We start from the raw sequence: 16,133 nt of genomic DNA, 5'->3' as shown, positions 1-16,133 counted from the left end.
TGTGCCTGGCCCCCAATTGCACTTTTTTACAGAAATAGAAAAAAAAAAATTCTAAAACTCTTATGGACTGACAAATGACCTCAAATAGCTAAATTAACCTTGAGAAAGAACAAAGTTGGAGGCATCACACCTCCTGTTTTCAAAATATATTATTACACAAAGCTACTGTTATCAAAATAGTATGGTACTGACATAAAGACAGATATATGGAACAATGGAACAGAATAGAGAGCCCAGAAATAAATCAGTTTATGTACAGTCACCTGATCTTACACAAGGCTGCAAATAATACACAATGAGAAAAGAAAAGTATCCTCAACAAATTGTGTTGGGAAAACTAGATATTCACATTCAAAAGAATGCAGCCTTCTCTTACACCATACACAAAAATCAACTTACAAAGGATTAAAGACTTAAACGTAAAACCTGAAACTATAAAACTCCCAGAGAAAACACAGAGGGAAACCTTCACAACATTGGTCTTGGCAATGATTTCACGGATATAGCATCAACAGTGCAGGCAATAAAAACAAAAATACAAGTAAGACTACATAAAACAGCTTCTGTACAGCAAAGTAGACAACACAGTGATAGAAATGAGAGAAAATATCTACAAACTTTTTATCTGAAAAGGGGTAAATATCCAAAATACATAAGAAATTCCCACAGCACAAAAGTAAAAACAACTAATTACTTGATTTAAAAAAACAGGCTAAGAGGCCGGGCGCGGTGGCTCAAGCCTGTAATCCCAGCACTTTGGGAGGCCGAGGCGGGTGGATCACGAGGTCGAGAGATCAAGACCATCCTGGTCAACATGGTGAAACCCCATCTCTACTAAAAATACAAAAAACTAGCTGGGCGTGGTGGTGCGTGCCTGTAATCCCAGCTACTCAGGAGGCTGAGGCAGGAGAATTGCCTGAACCCAGGAGGCGGAGGTTGCGGGGAGCCGAGATCGCGCCATTGCACTCCAGCCTGGGTAACAAGAGCGAAACTCCGTCTCAAAAAAAAAAAAAAACAGGCTAAGGACTTGACTAGACATTTCTCTAAAGACATACAAAAAACCAACATGTATATGAAAAAATGCTCAATGTCACCAATTATCAGGGCAATGTAAATCAAAACCACAATGACACATCACCTCACACCTGTTAGCATGGCTATTACAAAAAAGGACAAGTGTCGACAAGGATTAGAGAAATCAGAACCCTCGCACACTGTTGGTGAGAATGGAAAATTACACAGCTGCTATGGACAATCTGTGGGTTTCTGAAAAAATGTAAAACAGAACTACAATATGATTTAGCAATCTCACTTCTGAGTATTTATCCTAAAGAATCAACATTGCAATCTCAAAGAGATATTAGCACTCCTATATCCACTGAAGCAATATGCACAACAGCAAAGATGCAGAAGCAACCTAAATTTCTATCAACAGATGGACAATGAAAATGTTGTATACAATGGGATACTATTCAGCTTTAAAAAAAAATTCAAAAACGAACATTCAGCTGGGCATGGTGGCTCACGTCTATAATCCCAGCACTTTGGGAGGCCAAGGCAGGAGAATCACTTAAGCTCAGCAGTTAAGAGATCAATAAGCCTGGGCATCATAGTGAGACCTCATCTCTACAAAAAAATAAACAGAAAATTAGCCAGGCATGGTGGTGGGTGCCTGTAGTCCCAGCTACTTGGGAGGCTAAGGTAGGAGGATCATTTGAGCCCAGGAGATCAAAGCTGCAGTCACCACATTCCAGCCTGGGCAAGAGAGCGAGATTCCATCTCAAGGGAAAAAAAAGAAAAAAGAAATTATGCAATATGCCACAACATAAATGAATCTTAAGGACATTAACCTAAGTGAAAAAAGGCAAAGGCAGACAAATAGTGCATGATCCCACTTATATAAGGCATCTAAAATAGTCAAATTCACAGACTCAGAGTGGAAATGGTGGTTCTCAGGGGCTGGGACAAGGAAGGAAATTGGGAGTTACTAACCAATGGGCATAAAGCTTCAGTCAAGCAAGATGAGTAAGCTCTAGAAATTGATGTACAACATTGTACGTATAGTCAACAATATGATTGCATACTTAAAAATTTGTTAAGAGGGTAGATCTCACATTAGGTATTCTTACTGCAATAAAATCAAGTTTTAAAAAAGGAGGACGTAGCCGGGCACAGTGGCTCACACCTGTAATCCCAGCACTTTGGGAGGCCGAGGCGGGCAGATAACCCAAGAAAAGGAGTTCCAGACCAGCCTGGCCAACAGGTGAAACCCGTCTCTACTAAATATGCAAAAATTAGCTGGGCATGGTGACACATGCCTATAATCCCAGCTACTCAGGAGGCTGAGGCAGGAGAATTCCTTCAACTCAGGAGATGGAGGCTGCAGTGAGCTGAGATGGTGCCACTGCACTTCAGCCTGGGCAACAGAGCAAGACTCTGTCTCAAAAAAAAAAAAAAAGAAAGAAAAGAAAAGAAAAGAAAAGGAAAAGGAGAACAGAAGAGGAAGATAGAAAAAATTATCACAATTGTAATTAAAATATCCAGTTTCCTTTAACCTCAAGTACAGAACTAGGGAGTGGCAAGACATACAGGGACAGCTGTGAAAGTCAAAGCCTCCTGATGAAGGAGTAGGAATCTCCTATGGCTGCTATAACCAAATACAACAAACTTAGTGACTTAAAACAACACAAATGTATTGAGTTTCATGGGGCTAAAATCAGCATGTAAGCAAGGTCAGTTCCTTCTGGAGAATCTAGGAAAGAATCCATTTCCTTGACGTTTCTAGCTTCTGGAGGCCACCCACACTCCTCGGCTCATGGTCTCTCCTCCCTCCTCAAAGGGCATCACTCTAACTCTGCTTCTGTCATCACATCTCCCTCTCTGACTCTGACCCTCCTACCTCTCCTGTAAGGACCCTGTGATCACACTGAGCCCACCCAGATAATCCAGGATAATTCCCCTTTGACGTACTCACATCTACAAAGTCTCTTTACTCATGTAAAGTAACATACAACAGGCTCCAGGGATTACCACATGGATTACCAATTTCAGGGGCCATTATGCTGCCTACTACAGAGGGGAAGCTGATTTAACCCAGGTTAGAAAAGTCGAATACAAATGAAACCTCTATACCTCTATCCCATTCCGTTTTGTTCTTCTATGTTAGGAAATCACTTCAACCTATGTGGGCTATTGAATTTGTTTCTAATACACCATTCCACTAGAAGACTTTACAGCAATGTGAGAAAAGGAAAAGCAGCCCCTAACATCTGGGAGCTGGCCGGGTAATATCACAGCTGGGCCTTGGTATTGCTGTAAACTGGCAAGCAACTCAGAGCAAGGCATACACCTGGGCCTTCACAGCAGACTCTTCTGTTGAACATAAACAAGTTCAGAGAACATCAGTATCAGACAAAACCATTTTAAGGCCATGATAGATAAAGACTAAACAAGACCGGCTGAGCATGATGGCTCAAGCCTGTAATCCCAGCATTTTACAAGGCCGACGTAGGTGAATCACGAGGTCAGGAGTTCAAGACCAGCCTGGCCAATACAGTATGGTTAAACCCCGTTTCCACTAAAAACGCAAACATTAGCCAGGCATGGTGGCGGGCATCTATAGTCCCAGCTACTCAGGAGGCTGAGGCAGGAGAATCGCTTGAACCCAGAAGGTGGAGGTTGCAGTGAGCTGAGACAGCACCACTGCACTCCAGCCTGGGTGACACAGTAAGACTCCATCTCAAAAAAAAAAAAAAAAAAAAGCAAGAAAACCACTCTGTAATCGCTCCTCAACACAGGCAAAAAACATGAACATTGTCCAAATCACAAAAATAACCATCTTTCTATCCTAGCTAACGTGAATGACTGTTGCTTCTTTACCAGTTACAGCTTTAGCCTTATTCCAGTCTTCTTTCCTTCTAGAAAAGATTTCTTAAGCTATCCAATCATAGAATTATTCCAGCTTGCTAACAACATCCCATATAGATCAAAGCCTCGCTTCCATAAACTCTTCCCAAACTACCTAGTAGAAGGCCAAATCCTATTTGAAAAGTTTCTTTTGAACACCCACCTACTGCAACACCCCACACTTCACCATGAAACTCACTGCAATATGCAACAAGCCCAATTTGTCCAACTACAGGAGGGTTCTCGGTAGTCTCTGGCTGGAGGGCAGTGACAAAGGTCAGAAAAGACTGCAGACTCCAAGAGAACTGCATCCTGAACTTACATGCAAGATTCATGACTGGTTCCCATCTTCTGCCCAACTGCTATTCTCAAGTGGGAAGGACTACAGTTGTTTTTTTAATCTCCCGAACAAAGGGTAAGCTATAGAGTTGAAGACAAGACACTGGTAGAAAACAGCAGGTTTGTAAACCTAGAGAGGCAGAAGGTGAAGGACGATTCCTTCTATCCCCATTATCTCCTCACCTCCTATTTGGCCTAAAAGGAGCCAACTAACTGGGAAGGTCCTAAAATCTCTGTGGTAAAAGTCCCAGTCTGGCCAGGCATGGTGGCTCATGCCTATCATCCCAGGACTTTGGGAGGTCGAGTGGACAGATCACCTCAGGTCAGGAGTTCAAGACCAGCCTGGCCAACTTGGCAAAACCCCATCTCTACTAAAAATACAAAAATTAGCCAGGCGTGGTGACAGCCACCTGCAATCCCAGCTCCTGGGGAGCCTGAGACAGGATGATCACTGGAACCTGGGAGGTGGAGGCTGTAGCGAGCTGAGATCACGCCACTGTACTCCAGCCTGGGTGACAGAGCGAGACTCTGCCTAAAAAAAGAGTCCCAGTCAACCCCAGAATTATTATAGCCAAAATATTACCAATATGACCATCTCTCATTTGGGACCCAAAAGGGGTCCCAAAAATATTTCAGCCAAAAGGGGAGCTTAAGCTATACCCAGGATAAGGAAGAATTTAGACTGTGGAGCCAGGCTAGGCATGGTGGCTCAAACCTCTAATTCCAGCACTTTGGGACGCTAGAGCAGGAGAATTACTTGAGGCCAGGAGTTCAAGACCAGCCTGAGTAACACAGCAAGAACCTGTCTATACACATATGGCCAGACGCGTTGACTCACGCCTGTAATCCCAGCACTTTGGGAGGCCAAGGCAGGCAGATCACTTGAGGTCAAGAATTTCAGCCCAGCCTGGCCAACATGGTGAAACCCCGTCTCTACTAAAATTTCAAAAAAATTAACAAGGCATAGTGGTGGGTGCATGTAATCCCAGCTACTGGGAGACTGAGGCAGGAGAATCGCTTGAACCCGGAAGGCGGAGGTTGCAGTGAGCCAAGATTGTACCACTGCACTCCAGTCTGGGCGACAGAGTGAGACTCCATCTCAAAAAATAAAAAAAATTAACCAGGTGTAGTGGTGGGTACCTGTAATCCCAGGGACTTGAGAGGCTGAGGCACAAGAATTGCTTGAACCTGGGAGGCAGGGGTTACAATGAGCTGAGATCATGCCACAGCACTCCAGCCTAGGTGACAGAGTGAGACTCTGTCACACACACACACACACACACACACACACACACACACACGACTTGCAGTGGCTCACACCTTGTAATCCCAACACTTTGGGAGGTCAAGGTGGACAGGCAGCTCGAGCCCAGGAGTTCAAGACCAGCCTAGGCAACATGGTGAAAGCCAATCTCTACAAAAAACACAAAAATTAGCCAAGTGTGGTGGTGTGTGCCTGTAGTTCCAGCTACTTGGAGGGCACAAGCAGGTAGATCTGTTGAGCCTGGGAGGTAGAGGCAGCAGCGAGTCGTATTCGTTCCACAGCATTCCAGTTTGGGTGAAAGAGCGACACTCTGCCTCAAAAATAATTTTAAAAAGAGTTACAGCCCTGTGAAAAAGGTCATTGGTAGCTTGATGGGAATAGCGTTGAATTTGTAAATTACTTTGGGCAGTATGGCCATTTTCACGATGTTGATTCTAATAAATGGTGGTGGGAAAACTGGCTAGCCATGTGCAGAAAGCAGAAACAGGACCCCTTCCTGACACCTTACACCAAAATTAACTCCAGATGGATTAAAGACTTAAACATCAGACCTAACACCATAAAAACCCTAGAAGAAAATCTAGGCAAAACCATTCAGGACATAGGCGTAGGCAAGGACTTCATGACCAAAACGCCAAAAGCAATGGCAACAAAAGCCAAAATAGACAAATGGGACCTAATCAAACTCCACAGCTTCTGCACGGCAAAAGAAACAGTCAGTAGAGTGAATCGGCAACCAACAGAATGGGAAAAAATTTTTGCAGTCTACCCATCTGACAAGGGGCTGATATTCAGAATTTACAAAGAACTAAAACAGATCTACAAGAAAAAAACAAACAAGCCCATTCAAAAATGGGCGAAGGATATGAACAGATACTTTACAAAAGACGACATACAGGACGCCAACAAACATATGAAAAAATGCTCATCATCACTGGTCATCAGAGAAATGCAAATCAAAACCACATTGAGATACCATCTCACACCAGTTAGAATGGCCATCATTAAAAAATCTGGAAACAACGGATGCTGGAGAGGATGTGGAGAAACAGGAACACTTTTACACTGTTGGTGGGAATGTAAATTAATTCAACCACTGTGGAAGACAGTGTGGCGATTCCTCAATGACTTAAAAATAGAAATCCCATTTGACCCAGCAATCCCATTACTGGGTATATATCCAAAGGATTATAAATCATTCTACTATAAGGACACATGCACACAAATGTTCACTGCAGCACTGTTTACAATAGCAAAGACCTGGAACCAACCCAAATGCCCAACGATGACAGACTGGATAGGGGAAATGTGGTACATATACACCGTGGAATATTACGCAGCCATCAAAAACGATGAGTTCACGTCCTTTGTAGGGACATGGATGAACCTGGAAACCATCATTCTCAGCAAACTGACACAAGAGCAGAAAATCAAACACTGCATGTTCTCACTCATAGGCGGGTGTTGAACAATCAGAACACACACACACAGGGAGGGGAGCACTACACACTGGGGTCCGTTTGGGGGGAAATGGGGGAGGGACGGGGGGTGGGGAGGTGGGAAGAGACAGCATGGGGAGAAATGACAGATACAGGCGAGGGAACGGAAAGCAGAAAACCACACTGCCATGTGTGTACCTATGCAACAATCTTGCATGTTCTTCACATGTACCCCAAAACCTAAAATGCAATAAAAAAATAAAAATAAAAAAATAAAAAGAGTTACAGCCTACAAGGTGGCAATCCTGATGGCTGAGCAGCATTCTCCTGCAGAGCACAAAAACAGACACTTCAAGAGATGATAGAAAAGGGATTTATGCTGAACAGGTTGGCCAAGTATATAAATTTAACAGGTTATAGGAGAAGCTATGAATATGCACAAAGTGGGGAAGGTCATGCATATGCAGGCTGAATAACATGTATGTTACATACTGTCCGTGTTCAGCTGGGGGTGGAGACTTAACAACTAAATGCATTAAAATTAGGCCCTGCAGTCAGGTGGTGAAGCAGGGATAGGAAAGCACTCGAGTGCACACCTCTGTAAACTGGCCACAACCAGTTCATGGTCAGTGCTCTAGTCAGGAGCAAGTTACTGAAATCAGCCTCTTGTCCAATGCAAGTTGTAGTTATGGCTTGTGGAACAGGGGAGTGAGGGTCAGCTAGTCAGGGTCTAGCAGTGGGTGAGCTGCAGTTATCTTAATATTGCTTGCCTGGAGGCCACTGCTTGTTTAGCTGCTAGATAAAAAGGAACACCTTGAGCAGTAGAACTGTGTTTATTAAAGTGTAGGGAGTGCTTTACTTAACCTTTGCCTGGCATGGCCCTACATCTTGTTTACAGTTTGGTATTTTATTGCCACAAAGAGTCTGTTCCCTCAGTCTTTTTTTGTTTTGTTTTTTTGAGGCAGAGTCTTTCTCTGTCCCCAGGCTGGGGTGCAATGGTGCAATCTCGGCTCACTGCATCCTCCGCCTCCCAGGTTCAAGCGGTTCTCCTGCCTCAGCCTCCTGAGTAGCTGGGACTACAGGTGTGTACCACCACGCCCAGCTAATTATCGTATTTTTAGTAAAGATGTGGTTTCACCATGTTGGCCAGGATGGTCTCGATCTCTTGACCTCATGATCCACCCACCTCAGGCTCCCAAAGTGCTGGGATTACAGGTGTGAGCCACAGCGTCCAGCCTGTTCCCTCAGTCTTAAGATCTCTATTTTAACATTAATGCTGGTTAGATGTTGTATTTAAGCCACAAAAGGGAGTGGGTATAATGAGGTATGTCAGATCTTCCATCCCACCCTGGCTGGGAACTCAGTTTTTAAGATTTCCTGGGATCCCGTTAGCCAAGAGAGGGTCTACTCAGTCAGCTAGCAGTCTTAGGATTTCATAGTTAGCTCTCAAAAGAAAGGAAAGGGATCATTACTACTTGATATTAATAGCAAAAGTCAAATATGATCACTAAATCAACAAGAGAACTATGAGATATTCATTATTAAAACAAAACACAAAATCATTACATGATTAACTCAAAATGGATCAAAGACCCAAGCATAAGAGCTAAAACTACACAACTCTTAGACGAAAAGCTTCTAAGGTTCTCCTTAGAAGGAGCTGGTGATTAGTTCTTGGATATGACACACACACAAAAAACATAGGCAACAAATGAAAAAACAGACAAACTGGACTTCAAAATTAAAAACTTTTGTGCATCAAAGGACACTATCAATAGAGTAAAAAGGCAACCCTATAGGATGGCAGAGAAGTGTTTGCAAATCACATGTCTGATAACAGGTTAATATTCAGGATATATAAAGAACTCCTAAAACTCAACAAGAAAAATCAAGCAACCCAATACAAAAACATGTAAAGAACAGATATTTCTCCAAAGAAGATGTACGTATAGTGAATACGCACATGAAACAATGCCGAACTTCACTAATCATTAGCGAAATGCAAATCAAACCCACCATAAGGTATCGTTTCACACCCATTTTAAAAAAAGAAGAAAAACAGAAAACAATGTGTGTTGGTGAAGATGTGGAAGAACCGGAGCTCTGGCTTGTCGCTAGTGGGAATATAAAATGGTACAGCCTCTGTGGAAAATGGTATGGCAGTTCCTCAAAAAATTAAACACAGAATTACCATACCATCCAGCAATTCTACTTCTGAATTGAAAGCAGAAACTCTAGCAGGTATTTGTACACCCATGACCACAGCAGCATTATTCATAATAGCCAAAAAGTGGAAACAACCCAGGTCAATTGATGAAAGGATAAGCAAAACATGGTATTCACAAAAAGAAAATATTATTCAGCCTTAACAAATTCTGGGCCAGGCACGGTGGCTCGTGCCTGTAATCCTAGCACTTTGGGAAGCCAAGGTGGATGCATCATTTTCGGCCAGGAGTTCAAGACGGGCCTGGATAACATGGTGAAACCCCACCTCTACAAAAAATACAAAAAATAGGCCAGGCACAGTGGCTCACACCTGTAATCTCAGCACTTGGGAGGCCAAGGCAGGCAGATCACCTGAGGTCAGGAGTTCAAGACCAGCCTGGCCAACATGGTGAAACCCCATCTCTACTAAAAATACAAAAATTAGCTGAGCGTGGTGGCACATGCCTGTAATCTCAGCTGCTCAGGAGGCTAAGGCAGAAGAATTGCTTGAACCGGGGGGACAGAGATTGCAGTGAGCCAAGATCACGCCATTACTCTCCAGCTTGGGCAACAGAGCAAGACTCTTTGTCAAAAAAAAAAAAAAAACAAAAATTAGCCAGGCGTGGTGGTACACAGATGTAGTCCCAACTGCTTGGGAGACTGAGGCAGGAGAATCAATTGAACCCAGGAGGTGGAGGTTGCAGTGAGCTGAGATCGCACCACTGAACTCCAGCCTGGGCAACAGAGACACTAGCTCAAAAAAAAAAAGAAAAAAGAAAAGAAATTCTGACATGTTATAACATAGATGAACCTTACCTTGAAGGCATTGTGCTAAGTTAAATAAGCCAGATACAAAAGGGCAAATATTGTATGGTTCAACTAGCAATAGTCAGATTCATACAGGCAAAACCAGCAGCTGGAGAGAGAGAGTGGGGAAAGGAGAGCTCCTGTTTAATGGGCATCAGGTTTCAGTTGATGAAAAAGTTCTGGAAATGAATAGTGGTGGTGGTTGCACAACAATGCAAATGTATTTAACGCTATTAAACTGGTATATTTAGATGTGGTAAATTACATGTCTCATATATTTTATTATGATAAAAAAAGTTAATTATAGCATTATGTAGCAAAATCAAAAGAATTAAATAATGTTTAAAATTGGCAACAAGTTTTAGAGGAAAAGCAAGTATTTACATTCACTCTAAATATAAATAATTTGAGAAAGAAATGCAAAGACTGGGAACCCTGAGCCCGGTCACTGTCTACACTGGTTCCATAGAACACGGAGCAGACTCAACCAGCCAGGGGTGCCGGGTTGAGGGAAAGACGGGTGAAGAGAGTCAGAACTAAACGAACTCTATCATCAGTACAAAAACTGTGTTGTTTTCAGGAGTAGACAAATAAAGCTCTGGACTATTTTAACATGAGTCCCTTTCTCAATCCAAATTCTAGAACATCTAACTAATTAAAACCAAAGCCAAAGAGCAGGAGTATCACTTGAGCCCAGGAGACCGGTCTGGGCAACTTGGTGCAAGCTTACCTCTACAAAAAATTTTAAAATTAGTCAGGTCTGCTAGTGCATACCTGTATGATTCACGCCTGCAGTCCCAGCTACTTGGGAATGTAGGGCTATAGGACCCCACAGGGTCGTGGGGTGTCCCTTGTGCTGTGCTGAGGTGCAGGATCCAAGAAGTAAAGAGACAGGACACTGAAGAACTGGGGAAGAGCATCTGGACTCGGGGGGCCACGCCACATGTGAGCGGAGATCATCGAGAGCCCCAAATGCCCAGGAGCATCTGTATTTATTAGGTACAAGCAGGGGGCAGGGTTATGCGTGAGGTCATCATCTATAGGCTTAGTAATAGGACATACATAATCACGTGAGTTACCAGCGAGGGTGCCACTCCATTATGTCACTTGGGCAGAGAGGTGGGCCATGCACAGCAGGGGGCCATGCCATGCACAGTACAAAGGTCATGTACAGAAAAGGGGTCCACCCCCATTAGGTCACTGAGGCAAGGCGGGGGCCATGTGCAACAGGTGTTGTGCATAACACTTCTAATCTAGGGGCTGGAGACCTAAAAGACTTCTAATAAAAGGATACTGTAAGCCAATGCAGTGGGAGCTGACAGACCTGTGCTCTTCTCTTAAGATATTTATGGGAGGATGATTTGAGCTAGCACAAAAGGGAGAAAAGACTGACAGGGTGTACAGCCGCCGTGACTGCTCACACCAGAGGGGTTCTTCTCCCTCACTTATTTCCAAGATCTCAGGCCTGAGGCCTACTTTCCACAGGAACTGGATGCAAAGTACTACGACTCCTCTATCAGAAGGGGAGGCTCTTGCTCCAAGCCTGCCACACAGCATATGCCCTTTCAGGCAGGGACGCCACCGCCTGGGTCTTTCGTTCTTGTCCTGGTTTGGCTGTTTTCCCATGTACTGCTTCTGTTCTGTGACTGCTCCGGGCATTCCTCCTACTACAAACTACTATATGGTTATATAAAAGGATTCTATAAATCAGTACTAAATGTGTCAGTATGGCTCCAACTACAATACCTATCTAATTATATAAAAAGATTATACAGAACTAAGTATGCTAGATATAAGCGATAGATGTCTGTAAGCAGTAAGTTATACTTCAGGCACAAATTCTATAAACTAATACATAATTATACATAAAAGATTATATAAAGGAAATAGCTAAATAATAACACGACAAACTAAGATATTCTTCAGGCACTAATTGTGCCTGCGGTCTAAACAGTTCTCCTTGCTCGGTGCCCATGGGTGGTGTTACCCACAGAGAAGCTGAAGTGGGAGGATCACCTGAGCCTGAGAAGTCAAGGCTGCAGGGAGCCATGATTGCACCACTACACTACAGCCTGGGAAAAAGAGTGAGACCCTGTCTCACAATAAAAAGTAAAATAAAACCAAAGATAAATAGATAAAATAGCACAGACTCTAAAATTAAACCCTATGAATATAGTGTTACCTATCTATGACAAAAATCATAAATAGTGCTGGAGCAATTGGACATTCCTGTGGGCAGAAAAAACATGACTCCTACCTTGCACCATACACAAAAAATAAATTCTAGATATACTGCAAATTTAAATGAGAAGCATAATTCAATAAAGAATTTACAGAAAAGCACAAGACATCATAGTCTTAGAGCAAGCAGAGACTTCTTAACTGGGATATAAAAAGTACTCAAAAAAGGCCAGGTGTGGTGGCTCACGCCCGTAATCCCAGAGACCAAGGTGGGCGGATCACCTGAGGTTGGAAGTTCAAGACCAACCTGACCAACATGGAGAAACTCTGTCTCTACTAAAAGTACAAAATTAGCTGGGCATGGTGGCAGGCGACTATAATCCCAGCTACTCAGGAGGCTGAGGCAGGAGAATCACTTGAACCAGGGAGGCAGAGGTTGCAGTGAGCCAAGATCGTGCCATTGCACTCCAGCCTGGGCAACAAGAACAAAACTCCATCTCAAAAAAAAAAAAAAAGAAAAGAAAAGAAAAAGAAAACCTCAAAAACATTTTAATAATAAATTGAATATATTAAAATTAATAAATTTCTGTTCATCAGATCATCAAGAGAGAAAGGCATCCACAGAGTGGGAAAGAAATATGTTTAGTATGTATATCTGACAAAGAAATCATATCTATTTGTACTACAATATCAGTTATATTGCAAAGATCTTGCAAATCAATATTTAAAAAGATAAACTTAATTTTTAAATGGGGGAAAAAATTTGACCCGTCACAAGAGATTTCCAAATGGATAAAAAACAAACAGGTACTCGAATTCATTAGTTATCAGGAAAATGCAAATTAAAATTACTCGTATGATAAACACTATAACACACTTGCGAGAATGACAAAAATTAAAAAGGACAGAAGACACTAAGAGTTGGTAAAGATGAGAAACAACCACACCTCTGATACTGTCAGTACTGGTGGAGGGGTACCCTGGTACAACCACTTTTGAAAACTGTTTAAAAGTATCTACTAAAGATGAACAAACTCTAACCTAGAGATTTCATTCCTAGGTCTATAACCAACAGAAATGCACAAACATGTCCATCAAAAGCTATGTACAAAAATATTCATAGCCAGCCGGACGCGGTAGCTCACACCTGTTAATCCCAGTACTTTGGGAGGCTGAGGCGAGTGGATCACCTGAGGTCAGGAGGTCAAGACCAGCCTGGCCAATCTGGCGAAACCCTGCCTCTTAAAAACATTAAAATTAGCTGGGTGTGGTGTGGTGTACACCTGTACTGTAATCCTAGGTACTAGGGAGGCTGAGGCAGGAGAATCCCTTGAACCTGGAAGGCAGAGGTTGCAGTGAGCCGAGATCGTGCCACTGCACTCCAACCTGGGAGACAGAGCAAGACTCCATCTCAAATATATATATTTATAGCCAAAACCTATAAGCTACGGAAGTGCCCACAACTGCAGTATTGAGAATGAATTATAACCACAAATAATACGGAGAAATTTCACAAACATTGTAAAAGAAACTGGACACAAAAGAGCATATACTTAAGATTCTATTTACATAAAGTTTAGAACTAATGAAAAACTAATCCATGGTGTTTGAAGCCAGAGCAATGTTTACCCTTCATGGAGGAGAAAGTAACTAGAAGGAGGAAAGGAATGGGTTTCTGGGATGCTAGTAAAATTCTGCTTCTTTTTTCTTTCTTTATAATGGTAGAGACGAGGATTCACTATGTTGCTCAGGCTGACCGGTCTCCAACTCCTGGTGGATTCGGAAGTACACAGGTGTGTTTAGTATAAAATGATCTGAAGGGTATGTTTATGATTATATGAACTACTACTCTCTGTGTATTTTAGCTTCAATTATAAAAATTAAAACTAAATTTGTACCAAATTCCACTAACTCAAATTCCACCACCTCGGACTTTATATGTCCTCTTTATTCAAAGTAGGACTTCCAAAGTGATTCTCAATTTTCAAGATCAGTAAGTACATAAATTAGACAATTCTAAAGCAGAATGTTTTTCACGTCGAACCAAGAGTGTGATTGAATCGTAGAGAACTTAGGAGGGGTAAATACAAATGTAAAAATGGATATATTTTATAACGGTTATGAAAACACAGATAAACCCAATTAAAACATATTCTAGGTGCATCATGAAGATAAAAACATCGAAGTAGACTTTCCAAGGTCAAGTCGGCTTCCTGACCCTTGCCAACAGCACACACGTGGGCAAAAAAGGAAGCTGCTTCCGTAAGAAGTTGCTTCCAGAGCAAAATGGACTTTTGCTGAGGTCCTCACTCCCATAAATAACCAATATTCTCACCCCACACGGGAAGGTTTGGAACTCAATCCACGTGGGGACTGGGGAAGACGAAAGAGGCATGGAGACGGGAGGCGCTGGGAGGCCAGGTGTTGACCCGGACAAGGTGCCCGCGTCCAAACGCGAGAGGCGAGCGGGCTCCGCACAGCCCCGTCCTTCCCGACCCCCCGGGCCCACTCAGGCTCCGCGGGACGCCTGCGCATCCACCTGCGTACCTGGCCCGGTGGCGGAGAGCGGGGGCGCGCGCCCGAGGGGCCGCCGTCCACACCCCGAGGCGCAGCCCCACGCCCGCCCGGGTAGGAAGCCCTCGGGGTCCCAGAGCACGGCGCGCACCGCAGCCCTCCCCGCGGGCAGGGAAGGGCCGGCGACGGGCTGCGGGGAGGGGCGGGGGTCGGGGGCCGCGGGGGCCGCGGGGAGGGGCGGGGTCGGGGGCCGCGGGAAGGGGCGGGGTCGGGGGCCGCGGGAAGGGGCGGGGTCGGGGGCCGCGGGAAGGGGCGGGGTCGGGGGCCGCGGGGAGGGGCGGGGTCGGGGCGGTGGGGAGGGGCGGGGTCGGGGGCCGCGGGGAGGGGCGGGGTCGGGGTCGGGGCGGGGCGCGGCGGGGGCCGGGCGGGGGCGGGGGTCGGGGACCGCGGGGAGGGGCGGGGTCGGGGGCGGGGCGGGGCGCGGCGGGGGCCACGGGGGCGGGGCGGGGGTCGGAGGCCGCGGGGAGGGGCGGGGCCGGGGGCGAGGTCGGGGGCGGGGCGGGGCTGGGCGGGGCGGGGCGGGGCGGGGCGGGGGCCGCGAGGGCCGGAGAGGGAGCGGGCGCGGGCAAGAGAGGCCGGGAGGAGGCGGGGGCCGAGGCAGGGGCAGGAAGCGGGCAGGGAAGGGACGGGGAGCCGGAGCCGCGGAGGCCGGGGCGCGGGCCTGAGGGTGAAGGGTCCGGGGGCGGGGGCGGAGGGCCGGGCGGGCGCGCGGGGCTGTCGGGGCGGCCTCGGTCCCCACGCACCGTGGACTCCCGCACTTGGCTGTGGAAGTGCTGCTCCCGCGCCGACACCTCGTCCTGCCCTTCCATCCTCCTTCATGCCCGCCGCCGCGCCGCCCGCGTCCGCGCGCTCCGCCGCACCATCGCCCGCCGCCGCAGGGCCTCGGACGGCCGCGCCGGGGACCGGGGCCGGCACGGGCCCGCGAGCCGCGGCTGGAGCGGGGACCGCGACCTCGACACCGGGCGCCGCCTCAGCAGCGTCGGGAGAGCCGCTCGGGCTGAAGGAGGGCGGGCGCCGCGCAGCCGGGGGCGGGGCGGGGGCGGGACGAGAAGGGCGGGGGGCGGGGCCGGGCGCGTCAGACGAAGGGCGCCGACGCGTCAGAGAAGCGCGCCTCGCCGTCTTCCGGGCGGGTCTCTGGGCCGGGAGGCGCCGAATGGGCGGGGCCTCGATGCCGCGGGGCGGGGCTTTTGGCCACGCCCTCAGGGGCTCCCCAGCCGGGGACGCGCAGTCCTGGCGCCCGGTGGGGACGGGGAACGCGGCGAGGCCCGGAGACGTCTGCCACCCGCCGGGCCGTAGTCTCGGAGCTCCTGCTCCTCTCAGGAGCTAATTATTTATGACAGCTGCACGGTGCCCCTCCCTCAGTACTCAGTGCTGAGCACCCAGCGCCCCTTACTCAGCACTCAGCACCACAGTCAGCC

General features: G+C 46.4%; 2 protein-coding genes across 4 annotated transcripts in view; both read right to left on the bottom strand.

The window, feature by feature from the left end:
• The window catches only part of LMBR1 (limb development membrane protein 1), a 196,144-nt gene extending 180,403 nt beyond the window's left edge, over positions 1–15,741 (bottom strand). Inside the window, exon 1 of one of the 3 annotated variants that reach the window (XM_074378846.1) lies at positions 15,459–15,741. In XM_074378846.1, coding sequence (XP_074234947.1) covers positions 15,459–15,534 — 76 coding nt within the window. In that variant the 5' untranslated portion in view covers positions 15,535–15,741. The remainder of the gene's footprint in view (positions 1–15,458) is intronic. The other 2 variants (XM_039472781.2, XM_039472784.2) reach the window with 2 other exon arrangements.
• On the bottom strand, positions 7,091–14,676 carry LOC141580137 (zinc finger protein ENSP00000375192-like). The gene is made up of 4 exons (XM_074379867.1): positions 14,596–14,676; positions 13,446–13,586; positions 12,143–12,146; positions 7,091–9,630 (listed from the first exon to the last, which is right to left on the bottom strand). Exons 1-4 carry the CDS (start codon positions 14,674–14,676, stop codon positions 9,479–9,481), a joined length of 378 nt encoding a protein of 125 aa, XP_074235968.1. The 3' UTR covers positions 7,091–9,478.
• Positions 15,742–16,133: the final 392 nt, after the last annotated feature.

Source organism: Saimiri boliviensis, chromosome 10, assembly GCF_048565385.1.
Source record: "Saimiri boliviensis isolate mSaiBol1 chromosome 10, mSaiBol1.pri, whole genome shotgun sequence".
Lineage (NCBI taxonomy): Eukaryota > Metazoa > Chordata > Mammalia > Primates > Cebidae > Saimiri > Saimiri boliviensis.
Note: the sequence above shows the minus strand (reverse complement) of the source record. Positions and strands in the feature narration are given on the sequence as shown.

Bases quoted from the DNA above. Each gene is read 5' to 3' on its own strand.
- LOC141580137 (XM_074379867.1), bottom strand. From the start codon at position 14,676: ATGCGCAGGCGTCCCGCGGAGCCTGAGTGGGCCCGGGGGGTCGGGAAG. The intron at 13,587-14,595 runs GTTTGGACGCGG...GCACTTCCGTAG, and splicing joins GGAGCCCGCTCGCCTCTCGC to CTTATAGGTTTTGGCTATAA.